Source organism: Primulina tabacum, chromosome 16, assembly GCF_025594145.1.
Source record: "Primulina tabacum isolate GXHZ01 chromosome 16, ASM2559414v2, whole genome shotgun sequence".
Lineage (NCBI taxonomy): Eukaryota > Viridiplantae > Streptophyta > Magnoliopsida > Lamiales > Gesneriaceae > Primulina > Primulina tabacum.
Genome location: NC_134565.1, coordinates 31,923,872 through 31,942,593, shown reverse-complemented (window position 1 = coordinate 31,942,593; position 18,722 = coordinate 31,923,872). Strand labels below are relative to the sequence as shown.

General features: G+C 30.8%; 3 protein-coding genes across 4 annotated transcripts; 1 reads left to right on the top strand and 2 right to left on the bottom strand.

Annotated features, from left to right (window-relative positions):
• Window positions 1-2,383: 2,383 nt before the first annotated feature.
• Window positions 2,384-3,756, bottom strand: LOC142529463 (protein LURP-one-related 6-like). Of its 2 annotated transcripts, none has more exons than XM_075634995.1 (3): window positions 3,312-3,756; window positions 2,935-3,173; window positions 2,384-2,801 (listed from the first exon to the last, which is right to left on the bottom strand). In XM_075634995.1, exons 1-3 carry the CDS (start codon window positions 3,589-3,591, stop codon window positions 2,658-2,660), a joined length of 663 nt encoding a protein of 220 aa, XP_075491110.1. In that variant the 5' UTR covers window positions 3,592-3,756; the 3' UTR covers window positions 2,384-2,657. The 2 variants fall into 2 exon arrangements, with proteins under 2 accessions (XP_075491110.1, XP_075491112.1); XM_075634997.1 differs by having other exon boundaries at window positions 2,384-2,789.
• Window positions 3,757-7,858: 4,102 nt separating this feature from the next.
• On the top strand, window positions 7,859-10,310 carry LOC142530218 (uncharacterized). Its single transcript, XM_075636024.1, has 5 exons — window positions 7,859-8,404; window positions 9,325-9,381; window positions 9,528-9,572; window positions 9,661-9,708; window positions 9,819-10,310. Exons 1-5 carry the CDS (start codon window positions 8,265-8,267, stop codon window positions 10,261-10,263), a joined length of 735 nt encoding a protein of 244 aa, XP_075492139.1. The 5' UTR covers window positions 7,859-8,264; the 3' UTR covers window positions 10,264-10,310.
• Window positions 10,311-15,668: 5,358 nt separating this feature from the next.
• Window positions 15,669-18,496, bottom strand: LOC142530120 (serine/threonine-protein kinase RIPK-like). The gene is made up of 5 exons (XM_075635900.1): window positions 17,858-18,496; window positions 17,491-17,626; window positions 16,752-16,888; window positions 16,552-16,675; window positions 15,669-16,470 (listed from the first exon to the last, which is right to left on the bottom strand). Exons 1-5 carry the CDS (start codon window positions 18,239-18,241, stop codon window positions 15,935-15,937), a joined length of 1,317 nt encoding a protein of 438 aa, XP_075492015.1. The 5' UTR covers window positions 18,242-18,496; the 3' UTR covers window positions 15,669-15,934.
• Window positions 18,497-18,722: the final 226 nt, after the last annotated feature.

The following is an 18,722-nucleotide window of genomic DNA, read 5'->3' as shown; positions in this document are numbered from 1 at the left end:
CACAAGTGTCTTTGGCATTGATCATAATTATATTCCTCATTTTGACCAAGACACAATACAACAAGACATTATTGGAGATCCTTCCATTTCATATGAAAAACTCAAGCACATCTGGAACTTCTGTCATCAAGGAGATCCACTAGAAAGCGGATAAATGCAATGCCAGAAGATTATACTATATTTCTTCAAGAACATGAGACAATCATTGGAATAATGAAGGATGAACATATCAACTTCCGTCAAGCTATGAAAAGTTTTAACTCTCAAAAGTGGAATGATGTCATGAATGATGATATAAAGTCCATGAAGGACAATGACATATGTGATCTTGAGTCATTCCCTAAAGTTGCGAAGCCTATTGGTTAAAATGAATATTTAAAACACAGAGGGATTCAAAGGTAATGTGGAAAGATATAATGCTCATATTGTCATTAAAGACTTTAAATAGGAAAAAGACATTGATTATAAAGATACTTTCTCTCCGGTTTCTGCGAAAAACTCCTTAAAGATTTTAATGGCTTTGATAACGCGTTTTGATCTCGAGCTTCATTAGATAGATGTAAAGACTACATTTCTAGATTGTGACATATGTGAATTGATTTATATGGTGCAACCTGAAAATTTTGTATCTAAATACACAAATAATATGGTTTGCAAATTAAGGAAATCTATCTATGGACTCAAGCAGACATCTTGACAATGGTATTTCAAATTTCATCAAGTGATCATCTCCTTTGGTTTTAAGATGAATTTGATCGATGATTGTAAGTATCATAAGTTCAGTGAGCATAAGCATATTTTTCTGGTTTTATAAGTTTATGAAATCCTACTTGCTAGCAACAATAGACACTAAGAGATATCTAGCTAAGAATTTTGAGATGAAAGATTTTGGTAAAAATATCTTTTTGTATTGGATATTCAGATACCTCAGGATCTCTCTCGATGTTTTCTTGGATTATCATAGAAATGCTATATCGAGATAGTTCTCAAGTGATATGTAATGCAATATTGTAAACCAATAGACACTCATGTGGCTAAGAGAGATAAATTTAGTTTCAAACAATGCCCAAGAATGATTTTGAGGAAAAAAATGCAAACGTTTCTCAATACCTCAGCTGTGGGGATTCTAATGCACTGCTCATGTTTATACACATTATGATATGAGTACGTGAATAGAATGTTGGGGAGATATTGAAATAATTTAGGAGTAAAGTATTGAAAAGCAGTCAAACGACTCTTATGATATTTACAGAAAACAAGAGATTATATGTTCATGTATCAGATGTTAGATCAGTTTGAGATCATTTGGTATACCGATTCTGATTTTAATGGATGCCAAGATAGCATGAAAAACTACATTGCATTATATTTATTTGCTGACATAAGGTGTTGTCTCATGAAAGAGTGCTAATATGTTATTTATTATTGCTTCTTTTATCATGACAATAGATTTTACAACTTGTTATGTTGCATACAATCAAGTTTCTAGTTGTTAAAGGAATAATTCAGAGTGAATAGTTGTTATAAATCACTTCGGCACAATCTCCATAATTGTGGATCAAATTATTAATGGACTATCATCCAAAAGAATTTTGTGCACATTCTTTGTATGTGTATTTGGTCAATTAAAGATATTCATCTTCAGTGGGAGTTTGTAATTTTAATTTTTTTTATAAAAATGTTCAGTAATTCAATTTATGATTATATAGATTTATTTTCTGCGGAAATAAATTTCAAATTAAGTTACACTCTCATTATGGCTAAAGTTTGATCTCAATAAGGTTTAAGGAGGACCAACTGGAAATAGGCATGTAATGATCATATTGCATGAAATTTACATGCTGTACATCCACTTCATAATCCATGTCATTCGGTTGTGTTAGCATATGTGGTCATTGATGAGTCGAGTTACCATGAGTGCAGCGAAAACTGTTTTGATCCTATATTGATGTGATTGATGGACTGAATTGATTATAGATACATTTCGGAATAACAACATTTTTGAGCTCATAAAGTTATTTTCACAAACATATTTATAAGTTTACACATATAGCCAAAATGGGCCAAAATAAAATAATCAACTAATGTTTCGAGTTATTAGGCTTTAATGTATCTAATAGTTCACGAGTCTTTAATGTATATACGCATAAATGTACTTTGTTTTTATGATGGGCTAAAACAGGATATTAGAAGACAATAATAGACATTATCTATATATGGTCACGGTCTACAGATCGAACGTTATCACATTCCATATTGTATTTCCCATTAAGAAAATAGTTCGATAGAAAAAAAAAACTAAATGATTTATCTCAAGGAAATGAGCGGGTAGATCTGAAAGATCAAGACACGTTCTAAAAAATTCAAAATTACATGCGATAAATAAACATCAAAGTTTGACTATTCTAAACACAATCAGAATTAAACACGTGCCTAATTATTTTGAATATCACATGTATAGATTCAACAACTAAAATTAAATTCCAAGTTCAGAATACATCAAAATCAATCACTTCAATTAACTAATATTCCAAAAGAAGCCCAAGAAATCGAAATTGTTCTCTGTCTCTCTCAATTAAGAAGACTCAAATCCAATCTTGTCTCGTGCTAGGAATTTCAATATGGTCAGATTAAAGTCAATTGATAATCCAACGATTTCAGCATCTGGTGGATCCATCGTATATGTAATCCAGAACCGCAATCATTCCGAAAACAAAGGCTTGATCAATTCCAGCCTTTATTCTTACATGGTACAAATCCCTGCTTGACATCACCTGCTCCACCTCTTCCTTAACACCAATCTACATGCCATAAACAAGAATTTCTCACTGTAATTACTGAAAAATAAATAAATTTGCAAAGATGCAATGAAAAGGGAAGAAAATCACGGGATATATATTATTCTCTTCGACGAATATTATGATTAATGTATACCTGTGCTATTACATCTCCGTCGGAATTGACAATGGTGCAAGACCTTCGCTGGAAATCACCCATAATTTCAAGGTTTCTGTAAGTGCCGAACTCCGTTGATTCAGCGGAGATCCTGATGGGAGTGTTGTTCGAAAAACATGAATTTGGTTCTTTTAAGGTGAAGACAAGCTTGTCTGATCCCAAGAAGTCACGAGTGAAGCCTTTCCATTGTCTTGTGATGCTTAGTGCTTCAATAATTGCTCCCTGTAACATCCAAATTATCACCAAAAAACAAAGAAGAAACTTCTCTTTTGTATCAATCTTGATCACTCAACCGTCTAATGATATGAATTCAAACGTGGATCAGATTACAATATCAACAAAACGTGCTTAATTACATGCCTTTCTCCTGACAAGTAGCAAATCATTTCCCTCCCCATCCTTAAGAATCATCTTTTCTTTCTTGCCAAGAATCCCACATCCATCCACTTTAAAAACAACCCTTTGGCCACAATCCGCCACCACGAATCCACCACCATTCGGCACATTCGGCCGCCTCCTAACCGCACAAACTACCTCATCAGGCGAACAATACACCTTGCTCACTATTGGCATCATCATTCCACCACCTGGTTTAGGAGCCATTGATTGGTCTCTTGTACTCAACACCTTGAACATATATAATTAATATTCCTTCAATATCTATTGTATTATCGCTTAAAATTATGAACAATCCAATTTATAGACTATGCAAATTATTGTAAAGGGCTTTGTAATTATTGTGTGTTTCTTATGAATTCAAAAGTTTGGCAAGCTTTCTTGATAATGGCAAACACAAACTAAAAACAATTGTGTAATCTGGTGTGAATAGGGGCAAATTCAAAGGACTTGGTTTTAAAAAATTTCTCGATGGTATTATTGAATTGCGGCCTTTTGACGTAATTCAAAAAGAGCTCACGAGCTTTTGAAATATGGCTGCCTAAGAGCTTTTACGGGGAATATTTGAAGTATATTAAATCTCCGGTTGTTAGAAACATAGGGTTAATTGGGACACTAAATTTCTTGAATGACAAAAACTTGTGTGAGACGGTCTCATGTCGTATTTTGTGAGACTGTCATCCATGAAAAAGTATTACTTTTTATGCTAAAAGTATTATTTTTTATTGTGAATATCGATAGGATTGATTCGTCTCACAGATAAAGATTCGTGAGACCGTCCCACAAGAGATCTACTCTTCTTGAATTAGGCTTCGAATTTAATGAATTGATTTTTTACTTTAAGGTAACTTATCCAAATTGATCTAAAAAATATTATATAAACCTTCACGAGTTGCTAAAACTCACATTAAATAATGTCATATAACATATGTCGGTTTAGATTATTTTAAGCGACCATAAAGATATTATCATAACAATTGATCTAATAATCCATGTTTTGTCGTATTAACAATATCATAACTAAGATGTCTAAAATTTCACTAACCGAGACTTCATTTCAAACTCAGATCTGCATTTTAGATGAACTACAAGTCATGAGTTCGTATAATGAGTTTTAAGATAAAGATTTCATGAGTTTTTTATATGCGAAAAGTTCACAAGTGATTTCTTTTAGTAATTTATCGAAAAATAGAGGGTTGGAAAGAGTTGGGATTCGAGGGAATCTAGATTTCTTTAAACACTATATAATAATAATAATAATAATAATAATAATAATAATAATAATAAAGTTTCCTTTTGGAAAGAGATGCTTTGGCTTTACCAATAACATATGAGGTGAGTTTGATTGGATGATTACTTTGTGACATGCCTCGTTTTAACTCGTCAAAATGTTTCTTTCAGTCAAGTTTCATCCGACCAGAACATTAGATTAGGACAAGTTTTCGGGGTATTTCATCCTAATGACATATATCATGGTCAGTTGAGTTTTACCTGATAGACTTATGTTTTGCTATATTAACAATATCAACATTGATTTACATATATTTTGAGATATGAGTGTCAAATATCTAAAGTGTAGGAAAAAATGAACACAAATTATTCATTTATGATCAGACAGGTTTAACAAATAACCTGACAACAATAACAAGGATTTAACATGGTTCGATTTAATGGAAATGTTGGGTGTAATAATTGTCCATGTTTGGTAGAGCGATCGAACCATAGTTCTTGAGCTGTTGTGCAGTTTAAAATATTTGAGTTGCACCATTACCACCAGCTATAGCTTTTGGTAAAACAGTAAGCACTCGATCTTACATAAAATATAGAAGAAAATCCACAACAAATTGGTCGATGAGATTATGTCATTGGCTTAAATATGGCCGAATTTTTTTTTATCAATGTTGATCATTAGATCTGTCATTTAGGATATCGAAAAACGATGATGTCTCATATAAGTGATAATATTTTTTATATAGATATTGATAAAACTTTATTTAGTGTTATTAAGTATAAAGTTTTTCTATCCAAAATTACAAAACGTGAGATTAAATTTTATAAAATCTCATTTTAAATATAATTTTTTAATAATTAATTGAGTGGGGATAACCCCCATTCTGTCTTACCAAATACTCGTATATATGTTTGTAACTAAAAGTCATGGCCATTGGATTCGAGAAAACTTTGTGAACTTAATTTAACGCATCATCTAATAATCTATATTTTAAAAACAAATTACGTCAAAACACACCAAAATCTCGAAGTCCGTTATGTTAACGCATTTCCACAATAGACCTTTTATGGCCTACTTTGGGCTTCAATTGACACAAATAAGAGCACAGTTCACTACAACAAGCAAATTGTTCGAATTCGAATTTGAATTCGACCTTAAAATAATTTATTTGATATTTCACGGGCCTATTGTGAATTTTAATATTTTATTCAAATTATTTTATATCTAATAAATATATTTTGATCTAAGTAAATATTTTAAACAACTTATAAACATGTTCGAATGTTCTGAACTAAACTTGAACTCGAATTTCAATTCGAATTGAATTTGTGCAAAAAGTAGCTATTCTATTGAATCAAACATTCAATTTTTTTTATCGATTTGATTGGTTTACATCTTCATCCTAAACTAAGTTTTATATCTGAATGTCCTTTCCATGTTTAATAATGAGTTACGACCAAACGCAACTCGGTCTACAGCTATCACATTTTACTATATATTACGAAAAACTCGTCTCATTGCATATTGGATATATTTTAAGATTTACTAGGAGGCCAATATTCGTTATGTCCAACTCAGCTCGTAATATATGTTCCACGGTTTATCAGAAATTATAGCCAACTTAGCTCATCCCATGCTTGATATAGTTTACCACTCGTGATTAGCTGATCAGCTTGGCACATACAATAACACTCGCCATGTATAACCAATTATGATGTCTATTGACCGTGTTTTTTTCTTTTGTTCATGTTATTTATATGAGCGATGTTCTTATCTACTAAGCACGTGATATATGTGCTTAGTCGTTAAATCATGATTACTTATTCAATCATGATGTATGAATGAGTTACCATGATTCATCACTCAGCACACGTGTCATGTGTTGAGTGGACGAAAACACTGTCCATATGGATAAGCCGTTTTTTAATAATATTTTCTGCAATTATATTCCTTTTTCTACTAATGATATGCTTATTTTCAGTAAGTTTTATTTGTATTATTGTATATCATGTCATTGAATCAATAAAATTATCGAAATCGTCGTAGTTTAATTATGTGAATATGTATAATTATATATGGTGGATTACCTTACAAGAAGAGGCACTCACATGATATGGACTTACATCGCTACAATTCTGAATTATTTCTATAAATGTTTAGATACAACTTTTTTTTTTAAACAATGACATGTAAGCACTTAGATAAAATTATAAATAAAAAATATATTTTTTAGACAATTTTACATATATCTGTTTATGATACACGTCAATTCTATTCATATTTATAATGAAAAAAGTAATACTTTTTTATATAAAAAAATTTATTTTTTAATATATGACCCAAATAAAAAATGAATATCAAGAAATCGATTGCAATGAAATCAGTCTCACAATTTTTTTAATAAATATATATAAAATTGAAAATAGTAAATATCATATCTGATTTTATGATCCACATTCACATTATAGCACACCTAGTACCAGAATGGGATACGATCAGCCGACCAGGCGCACAGAACCGGCTCAGAAATGCCATCAAACAGCCTATCAACAAATCTTAAAAAATTACATCCTCAAATCTCAACAGCGCCAGAGATTCCTCAGTCTCCCCAAAAAAAAAAAACACAGCTGGTTGGTTTGAAAAAATTTCACCACGCTCGTATTTTTACATTTGAAATCTAATATATTTATTTATATATTTGTTTTGTTTTACACGATACTGTAAAAACGAGGATGAATTCCACAGTTTCAGAATCAATCTCACGCAGCAGCCTGTCACGTGTGCTTTCTGTACAACTCTGCAACTCCACCACCAAATTACACACACTCACTGTGTGCGAGAAAGTGACTGTCTTCTTCTTCTTCTTCTTTTTTTGAATTTTTTTCAAAATGAAAAATGGGTTTTCAAGAAAATTTGTTGAAGTATTATGATTGGTCGAAATGAAATAGATTATTATTAATTTCGTTGTACAGAGTGGCTGTGTCATTCAATAATGTTTCTAAAAAGATACTAGTAAATTTGATCGAAGATATTTTCTTCCTATCTCATTCTTTCCGCATTCACTAATATCCTGCAGCTTTTTTCACCGTCTTTTCTCTAAAATTTCCATCATTGTTCGAAGAAGAAAGACATAAAACAGTGTTTTTCAGCTGGTACTTATCATTTATCATTCAACCTTTTTAATTTCTATGTAACAAAAAATAATGGGGTTTTTTTTTTTTTGGTTTTTTACACTTCTTTTTATTTAACCCACGCAACTGCAGACAGGAGGTCTGAGTGAAGTAAATGCATTCATTTATGTCTGTACTATATAGTATAGTATTTCTGCGTGTATATATAGTGTATAGCTTTGTTCTGCAATTGGTTCTGCCCATAGTTGTTGTGTGGCAGAGCTTTTGGGGCTCTGGGGACCCCTGTAATTATACCACCGAGTCAGAATTTAGTCATTATTTCCTGTCTGTTTTCCCTTCCATTTCCAAACGTTAACCTCATTTTCTCGCATCTCTCCTTCTGCAGGCACTGTGTGCGGTGTTTCTTAGGATCTATTCACTATCTTACTGCAGAAGCCGCATTGAAAAGTTTCGATCTTTGGGACTTTGATTTGGTGCCAGTTTTAGATTTCGTGTGTGAAAGTTGAGATTGCAAAAAAAGAAGAAGCAAGTGTTGGGATTTTCTTGGCGAAATGTCTGATTTAAGGAGGAATGGCTCTGTGCCAACGCTACCGCTGCCGCGGCCTAAATCGCCGCCCAAGTACCCTGATTTGTACGGGAAACGGCGGGAGTTGGCCAAGATTCAGATTTTGGAGAGGGACATTGGTTTTCTCTGAGGTGATTTCTAAAGATTTACACGTGCAAGTTTGCTCTGTTTTTCTGTTACTTTCAAGGCCTATTTGATATGCTAGTTCGACTAGTAGTTGAATTCATTTTCATGCTTAAATTCTTCTAGATTCCTTGGTTTGGGCAAATTGAAGTTGGGTTAGTTTTGGACTAACTCCCATAAACTTTAATGAGATTTGCTAATTTTTGGTTGGTGCCATCTATAAATACATCTTAAAACCGAACTTTGAACTAATTTTTTAAGTGTACTTGTAATGATTATTTATGTTTCTTTACTATTTTTTAGTGTACTTTTTACGATTATTAGTAATTTTAATTTTTTACTCTTACACTGGAGGATCTTATGTATGTTCTTTTCCATTTTTTATTTCAATTTATATGAGTAGGTAGGTGGGGTAGAGATTTGGCAAAAGGGAGTATGGTGATGACAGTGACTGTTAATTGTGTGGGGGAAATACTAAGGGCCCTCGTAGTTTGTGGTGTGTCATCACATAGCATAAGGAGGCCAAAAATGAATTATTTGTTTGATAAAACTTTAATTTGAATCCTTATCTTGGAAATGTATGGACCACTTCAATTTACCTGATTTTTTGGAGGATTAATGATTCATGATGGAGGATTGATGATTCATGATGGACTCAAAAAGTTCTAATAAAAAAAACATTCTAATACATCACGACACACTCTTTGGTGCGGATGATAATCGACTCGGATCATACTTAATCTAGGAACTGAACTCTATATAATTAATCACACTACGTAAATTATATATGTCATGTCAACATTTTTTTTAATCAACTGTGTATGTTACATATCCACGTCTTTTCGATCATCCCATGTCACGTACTTAAATTTTTCGCGAAGAATATACTTCTCGATTTATAGTGGAACTGCATTTTTGTTTAATCAGGAAGAGCTGAAAGCTGTTGAAGGCCTTCCACCGGCTTCAAGATCTTGTAAAGAGTATGTTAGTTTCTGGACTGCTTAGACTTTTAATTTCAAGCACGAATTCGAAAGAACACGGCGAATATTTTTGAACGTGGTTTTGTCTTTTATCAAATGATACAAATTAGTAACATACCTATCTTGATATCGAATTTCATCGGCAGGGTTGCAGATTTCGTGGCAGGGAATGCAGATCCTCTAATACCTACGTTAGAATATACATTGGTTATCTTTTCCGTTGCATAGTTCTAGTGTTTTCCGAATCTTTAATCTTGAAATCTTGGTCTTTGAAAGCAGAACCAAGAAGATTAGCAGATCACGTCGCTTCTGGAAATGGCTCTGCGGGTATGAGTTGAAAAAAATGCACAACTCTAAAACCTTCTTTGAAATTTTTCCTACTTCCCCGCTTTGATTTTTTCATTCATAATCTAAGAATAAATCCCATTTTTTTGCAGTGGATTATCATGCTTCAGTATATCATGGATTTTCTGTTGCTGTCAATACTGCGTGTGCGATCTTGAGATGCCACACTGCCCCGAATGCAATACATGTCGCTGCAGAAACACATGTTTGAGCTGCCGAATCCCAAATTGTCAATGTTTTTCGTGCTGGAACAGCCGATGTTTCGATGACTGTAGTACATGTAGATTGCCTCGCTGCTGCATTCCCGAGTTTACTTCGTGCTTAAGTTGGCCTTCGTGTTTCTCGTGTTTGTCTTGGCCTTCGTGCTTAACGTGCTCTTGTTCTTGTGCGAGCCCTTGCTCTATCCCGTGCTCTTGTCCGAGCATTCAGTGTAGATTTCCTAAATGTCTCAAGGTAAAATATCCTAAATGTCTTGAGGTAAATGTATGTTCGTATTGTGACAAAAACTGCTGCTACCCTTGCTACTTTTGTTATTAGAATTATTATAATAATGTCGACATATTTAAATGCTTGGATTGTTATAAATTTTGATTCTTTAAATTTCATGGATTTGTACATGTTCGATAAATTAGAAACATACTAAAAATCTCAGGTTTGGAATAAGATATCAAGTTTAATACTCAATTGTAACAAACATCTCGTCTAGTCAATTAGCAAAACGTAGTTTAGAAAGATAATTAGGGAGTTAGAAAGAGTTCATCTTTTAACTATTTCACGCACTTCTTAATCTTAACCAGATCTTGTGAAAGACAAAAACTTGTGTGAGACAGTCTCACGGGTCGTATTTTGTGAGACAAATATCTTATTTGAGTAATCTATAAAAAAATATTACTTTTTATGCTAAGAGATTGTGAATATTGGTATGGTTAATCGTTCTAATAAGAACCTTACTTCTTGTGAAATTCTCCATCCAGCGTATTTTGAAAATTTGATGCAACACGATGTTCATCTTTTAAAACTTTATAATTTATTTATTGGTTCATAATATAGTGTTTTCCGAAATAATACAAAAATATTTAATTTAAGTAATGATTAAATTGGAAGATATGAAAATGAGAATAATATAAAATCCTTGTATTTGAAATCCTCATATAAGTTCAAATCTTTTCATTACTTGACTATATTCCAATAGATAGATTTAAAGCCAAGAACTTCAAATCATAATAACAAATTATTTTATTTGTTTGGGTAAAACTCCGTTTGACAATAATTTAAAATCTCAAACTAATTATTATTTGAACAATTGTGGTGAATATCAATTTCATCGTGCTATGAAGTGATTTCAAATTATTCATTCAAATCATATCTCAAATCCAAACACAACCTAAAACTATTTTCAAAATTCGTGGAGATTAATACCATGGTTGTGACGAGAATTGTATCTTTTTTGTTTTGCAATTGATATAAAAAAATTTAGGTTGTGATTGGATCGATTAATTTGAAGATTCAAATCTTAAATGAAGTTATTTCAATTCCGAATGATTTCAAAATCTTATGCTACATGTGTATGAATGGACTTAACAATTGGTTTGAAATCTCTTACCGGTTATTTTTTTAAGTCATTGTGGTGAATTTTATATTCATTTCAATATGAAGTTATTTCATATCTTTAATTCAAATATTCTCTCAAATTCAAATCTTCCGATCCGGAAAAATACGTACTTAGATTTTTTTTTTTAAAGTTTGCTTATAATTATGGTGGCATACCATGTGTATCTGCAGCATTTTAATGTGCATTTAATTTTATACCTTTTTTATATTTGTACTATATAATTTATATTCATTACATAAAAATCTGTTATATTTCCAATGCATGATTCGAAAATAATTCTGCGATTTTATTTAAAATAGTATTTTTAAAAAAATAATTTAAAAACATTTTCGAAGTAGAAAATATTTCAAAAAATACCAAAAAAATTTCTGTATGGAGGGACCAAGAACTTTACAATAGTATTTTTTAAAAAATAATTAAACTCGAGACTTTTTTCTAAACTTGATAGTGTGGATGTGTCAAATACGTTCTAAGTACTCATGGGACAATCTTTGGTATTTAAAATAAATGGTGTGAGTTTAAAAGATGCCAAAACTCGTGTGAGATTGTCTCACGAGTTGTATTTTGTTAGACAGATATCTTATTTGGGTCATTCATAAAAAAATATTAATTTTTATGCTAAGAATATTACTTTTTGTGAATATCGGTAAGATTGACCCATTTCACAGATAAAAATTCGTGAGATTATTTCACAAAAGACTTATTCTTAAAGAACTATTGAGTTAATCAATTTTATGATATCTTAATCAAAATTTTGAAGAGAATGTATTTTATAAATATTTGCATCGGTCCTAAAAAATCTACTAGAACTTCATATGTCTTGTCAATTGACTCCATTTATTTGGAACCGTGTGCCAATTTTTCAAAGGATAAGAAAATATGGAGAAAGATAATCGGACTGTGGTTGGATAAATCTAACGTACATATAAATATATATGAATTTTAATTGTGAATTTTCCAATATACCCTTATTCATTTAATGTAACAAATTAAATCAATAATTTTTTTGATGGGTTCTTTTATAATTTATTGTCTATCTTAAATGCCTTTGAATATTAATGCATATTGAATTTACCCATAATTTTTCTTTGTTGTTAACTAAAATTAGTGTATTTCTTCATGGTTGCTAATGAATATTTAATATTTATATCTTATCTTTTTCTTTTATTTTATAAATTGATTTAACTAATAATTAAATAAATAATTACTCAATAATTTAGTGATTTCATTTATGATTCATTATGTATTATGATAATAGCTTAGATAATAATGCTTTTAAAATTAAAGTTCATATTATTATATATTTTGTTATCAATTTTCAATTGCGTTCTAAACATAATACAAAGTATGGTTATATTAGCGTTATTCTATTACGAAATCATCGTATATAATATATTGATTTGTTATCTTGTTTGTTCAACCTATTAACTAATTTCTAATTGTATATGATGAAATTACATACATAAAAAACAATTTTTTCTCTTTTCTGCATATAATTAATTTATCATTATATATGATGAATTTATATATATATAAACTATTTTTCACATTTCAAAATAACAAAATTGTTATTTAACATTACTCACTTACTAAATTAACTAAGTTATGTTTACCAATTCATTGTGCATTATTACTATGCTTGCAACTTAATGAAGCATAGGTGATGACATAGAGTGGTCACCCTAACAAAATAATTGTCCTTATTGGAGACATCGATTGAAGTCATGACGATTGAGCTACTATACCGTTTAAAATATTTGAGTTGATGTGTAATATCTATTCTATAAAAGAAAAAAGTTAAACAAAATTCGTAATGAGTTAAAAGTTAGCAAAAACACAATTGATATTTAATTTAATAACAAGTTTAGGGGTTTTATTTTAACATCATTATGATAATTTAGTTAATTAAGAGAATTTTATTTGACAATCAGTATATGCACTCCATTTAAATACATTGTGATTTTGGTTTTAGTAAAATTTACTATTCTCATTTTATTTATATTGTTTTTTATTGTGAATGATATTTGGATGAAAAATATCTTTGTTAATTTGAGAGAGCTGTCATTATGTTATAATCATGCAAATTGAAAAATGTTATATAAATAAGTGAATATATTTTATTTATCGTCATGATGTATTTTTATTTATTGTGTTTTGATATATTTAGATTAATAAAGACTCATAAATAAGATGTTATTCAAACGATTTTAAAAATTATCTAAATCTCGTTATTATATTTTTCATTATTAATCACCCACGTGCATCACACGTGATCATTCCTAGTGAATTTAAATTTGCGAGAAGATTTTAAATCAAAGTACTTGGAATAACAGGTCGAGAAATTGATTTGAGTAAAAAAAAATAAGACGGATTCATTCAAATCATTCGATCCAAACACAATCTTTATTACAATTTAATTATTAATATGGTTCGAAAATGCATGTAATATTCGTGAATTTCGGTTGTTCCCTTGCACTATTCCATTATTCGGTTTTTCTTTTAAAAAAAATTATTTATTTTTTCTTGGTGAAGGGTTTTAAAAAATATCTTTCGGATATTTCATTAATTAAGAAACGGTAGTTGGAAGCGTGGATCATACGGAAAATTGACTCTAGAACTTGAATTTCATAAACTTCGGCGTCCTTTTTTTTGGTTTTTAATTTAATTTAATGGGATATTTTATGACTTATGAGGGAACGATCATTATTAGTTAATAAGATTACAAGTCATATTTATTTAAATTTAAAAAATATCTGAATTTTAATGTGTAATTGATTGAAAATTGCATTAAAAAATATTATTTTATATACTTTTTTTTAATATTTTTTTAATATGACATTGATGTGCACTAAAATAATAATACTAAGACGTGATGTTCCGCGTTGTCACATCATGGTATACCAAGTAAAATTCTTCCAATTTGGCCTCCGTAATCATTACAATCCATTAAAATTATTCAAACATTAAAATATCAATGATTATAATTATTATATTGACCGATTTAATTATTTCTATATTTATCATAAAAAAATAATAATTTTTAATAAGTGACTTAAATATATTATATGTATTATAAAATTGACCTCGTGAGATCTTATCACGTGAGTTTTTACAAACATGAATTATATTTAAAAGAGCAAAAATGAAGTTTTCTTCATATGCTTATCAATTCTCTAAAATCAAATTTAAAACGTTTTTTTTTTTTCCTTAAAAATATTGTTTACTTTTCCCTTCTAAAATTGAGATGTCGAAATCAAATTCGGTATAAATTATATATATTTTTACATTTTAATTTGAAATCGACTTCGAATAAAAAAATTAGGGATAAAATAAGGGTGATAATTATATGATAGTTACTTCTTTCTCAAGGGTCTAGTTAATTTCTTGTTCACCAAATATTCACTAACCTATTTGTTTAATGATATTCGGATATGAGATATTAATCTTTCGGGGTTTGGTAAGCTGATCGTGACCAAGCCAAGTCAACACGATCATCAAAATACGAGGGATTTTAATTCAGAAAATAAAATAAATCGAAAAAATTTATTTAAAATCCAGCTAGCATATATATTAAAATAATATTCAGTATTTTATTGCTTTGGAATGTCAATTCTTGTTTTGTATTAGAATATTTTACTTTTAATCCAACTTAGAATTAAAAATTGAGGGACAAATTATTTACAAAATATTAAGTTTTCATAAATAATTTGGGACCATTTTTTTTATATCTTGGCCATCTAGTATTAATCGCTCCAGTTACCATGTTCGAAAAAATAAGAAAATTATTTTTCATATATAATTTGTATTTTATACATAACTTTTAAGGGAAAATTATATAATTGGTACTTTTTTCATATTTGGTCATGTATTTTAACAATAAATTTATATTTTTAGTCAAGTAACTTGTAATTTTTTTATATTTAGTCATTTCTTGAACGAAGTCCAGCATGTCGACCGGTAGTTGTTTATGTGGTAGTCTTGGATGTTGAATGAACTTTTGGAAGGCCACGTAATATTCTAAAAAAAATCACGACATATACACGAGTTTTTTTCAAAAAAAATCCATGTCAACATACACATATGACACATAAGCAATTTTCAGAAGATGCGATGAACTCTAGTTTTAAAAAAGACCAAAAATTGAAAAAAAAAATGTATATAACAAGACTAAAAAAAGTAATTCGTCGTTAACATGATCAAGGATGAAAAAACACGCAAGTTCCGTTATTAAAAATACAAATTCATTATTAACATGACCAAAAGAGAAGTGAAAATTACATGATCACAAAAAAGTAATTATTCCAAGTTTTAATAATTCGAACATACTATAAAATAAGTAAATTAGAATTTAAATTAAAACCACTTTGAATTTGCAAAGAAATGAGAATATTCGATTATCAAACAGAAGAACAAAGTTGTACGTATGAATGAAACCAAGAAATGTGTGTGTAAATGCCAATTACATTTGAGAAAAAGAAAAGGGAAAGAAGTGTAAAAATGCTCACAGCATGGCCAAAGCTTGCCCTAATAAACTACGAAACCAAGAACATTATATTCTTGATGAGTTTTTATATATACACTTTGTTGATCCACAATTCATGATCTCTTTAAACCATAATTCGCAGGCGAATTAGACCCTTTTTTCCGATCATGTTGTCGCGCATTTTCAGCGAACGAAACGGGGGATTTCGCCCCGTTTCTACACCCTTCATTTGGCCTATTCCTGTGATGATGCAACTGAGAACTCTCCTTCTTAACAAGTTCTTTCGGCGAATGATCACTATCAGTCGAAACAGCGAAAACGAAAGTACCGATTTGCAAGTCTTCAAGGTCTTTCAACGGCTCCAAAACTTTGATCACTTCACTTATAATCGGCCTAAGTTTCGGCCGATGGCTTAAGCAATGATAAGCTAATTCTGCTGCCTTTTGAACCCCGAGTTCCGAGTACTGCCCCTCGAGTCTTGGATCGATTATACGGCCGAATTTTCGGGGAGATTTTAGCATTGGCCTTGCCCAGTCTGCCAGATTTTGTTCTCTTGGAGGACGGGTTTTGTCTAACGATTTCCGACCAGTTAGAAGCTCCAAGAGCAGTACCCCGAAACTGTAAACATCACTAGCAGCTGTCAAATGACCTGCAAAACTCTACTTTATTAGATTCAAATAAACCATAATTTTTTGCATATTAATTCGACATTGGATATGTGATATATTACCTGTCAGGATGTATTCTGGCGCAGCATAACCTTGTGTGCCCATCACTCGGGTGGAAACATGCGTATCATCACCTTCTGGACCGTCTTTGGCAAGACCGAAATCCGATAATTTCGCCGTAAAATCCTGGAAATAGGATTTAAAGATTTTGTAAAAAAATATTTGTTGTTACATTGGTATGATATATACAACATGCACTTACAGAGTCTAACAGGATATTTGAAGCCTTGAAATCGCGGAATATGACGGGTTTTTCGGCTTCATGGAGAAAGGCAAGTCCTCTAGCAGCGCCGATAGCAATTTTTACTCTCGTTGGCCATGGAAGTGAAACTGAAAATCCTGTGTTCAGATTTTTTTTGGAAAATAGAAAAAAAAAATTAAATTACAAAAACAATTTTCAAAATTCTAAAAACAAGCATAACAGAGATTTCAGATTCAGGTAAACAATATCTTAAATAAAATTTTATAGTACGCAAAATATCATATTCTTATTATTATTTTTTAAATCTAAGTTATGTTATTTGACCAATAAATAGATTAAAAAATTATACCTAGTTCCATTAATTTAAAGTGGCCATAGTTCAAGAAGCAGGCTGCTTGATTTATTCAAAGTGGTAGATAAAATAATGGAGTTTGAACTGTCAATTAAAAAAGAGAAAATTAAAGTACTTGTGTGAATTTATTTAGATAAATTATTGACAATTTAGTATGCACTAAACTTGCAGATCAAATGTCAACTTCCAATGCGTCACCGTTGACCTTTTCTAAACACAAAATAGCCTACGAATTACAGCTACGTACCAATTATGTGTTAGAATCACAAAAAAAAAAAAAAAAAAAAAAAACAATAAACAATAAAACAAATTATATAAAATTAGTTATAAAAATTTTGAACTTTATGTAAATTATTAAAGCGAATAATGCTAAAATTGGTGACTTACTTCTGAATAGTTGATTTTCTAGGCTTCCTCGTGCCATGTATTCGTAGACAAGAAGCCTATGTTCTTCTTCGCAACAATATCCAATCAACTTCACCAAATTCGGATGTCTCAATTGCCCGAGATAAATCACTTCAGTCTACGAAAATTGATTAAAAACGACGATTATCTCGCAAAATCGAATTTATTCATATATTCATGATCACGACTCAACCAACGAAGGATGATTGAAACTAACTTAGAATTCTACTAATCCGTACAAATTTGATGCAAAAAAGCTAATGATTTCTACGTATTATTAGATATAAATTGTAATATTTAGAATATTTCATGCACTTATAATAAGAAATGAGAGTGCTAGCTACCATACCAGCCATTCTCTATGGCCTTGCGAACCATCCAAATCCAGGAGCTTGACGGCAACGGGCTGAGCCTTCAAACTGGGCCTTATCTTATCATCGATGAACCCCTTGTGCACCGGCCCGAACCCGCCCTCCCCGAGAAAATTACTGGACGAGAAGCTCTGCGTGATCACCTTCAACTCCTGAAGAGTGAACACATGTAGATTGGATCCCACCAACGAGGCCGACAGATCCTCCGACAGTACCGTGGAGCTGCTCAAATCGGATAGCGAAATCCTTTGGAACGATGGCTGTTGCTTTAATACAGACTTCTTCGTATCCGGCCTCGGGCCCTCAGGCTTGAAACAGTTCGGGAAATAGTCTTGCCATTTCAACTTCCTCTTAACCGCCATTAATATACGTACACAGTTATTGTGAGATTGAGAAAGGATCGATCTTGAGCTGGAAACGAGAAAATAATGATGGGTTTTTTTATATAATTATTTTTCTTTCTCGATGAGAATATGTAATGTCTTCGGAAAATTAATCGACATGGAAAGAAAGCAAGAACTGATATAATATATCTATCACATTACACGAACAAAAATGAGACTAATCAATATCTGATCCCTCTTTAGGACATGGAGATAGATATTTGCACCCCTTCTTATAATACTTGATATATAACCACGAAAATTCTAGAATTTATTTGATACATACATACATATATATATATATATTATTTATATATATAGTATACATTTTTTAAAAAAAAGAAAAAGAAATTATAATGCTATCACTAGTCGCGATTTGTTAAATCAAATTAATTGTATGCTGAATTTGTCCATTTAACACGCCTTGTAACATAATTTATAAACTACCACTTGTGCGTGT

Excerpts from the sequence above, each read along its gene's own strand:
- LOC142529463 (XM_075634995.1), bottom strand. The coding sequence starts at position 3,591 with ATGTTCAAGGTGTTGAGTACAAGAGACCAATCAATGGCTCCTAAACCA. Across the intron at positions 3,174-3,311 it reads ACTTGTCAGGAGAAAGGCAT|CAATTATTGAAGCACTAAGC; the intron begins GTAATTAAGCAC and ends TGTTACAGGGAG. Across the intron at positions 2,802-2,934 it reads ACGGAGATGTAATAGCACAG|ATTGGTGTTAAGGAAGAGGT; the intron begins GTATACATTAAT and ends TATGGCATGTAG.
- LOC142530218 (XM_075636024.1), top strand. The coding sequence starts at position 8,265 with ATGTCTGATTTAAGGAGGAATGGCTCTGTGCCAACGCTACCGCTGCCG. Across the intron at positions 9,573-9,660 it reads GCAGATCCTCTAATACCTAC|AACCAAGAAGATTAGCAGAT; the intron begins GTTAGAATATAC and ends CTTTGAAAGCAG. Across the intron at positions 9,709-9,818 it reads TTCTGGAAATGGCTCTGCGG|TGGATTATCATGCTTCAGTA; the intron begins GTATGAGTTGAA and ends ATTTTTTTGCAG.
- LOC142530120 (XM_075635900.1), bottom strand. The coding sequence starts at position 18,241 with ATGGCGGTTAAGAGGAAGTTGAAATGGCAAGACTATTTCCCGAACTGT. Across the intron at positions 16,889-17,490 it reads AGAAAATCAACTATTCAGAA|GATTTTCAGTTTCACTTCCA; the intron begins GTAAGTCACCAA and ends ATCTGAACACAG. Across the intron at positions 16,471-16,551 it reads GCCAGAATACATCCTGACAG|GTCATTTGACAGCTGCTAGT; the intron begins GTAATATATCAC and ends AGAGTTTTGCAG.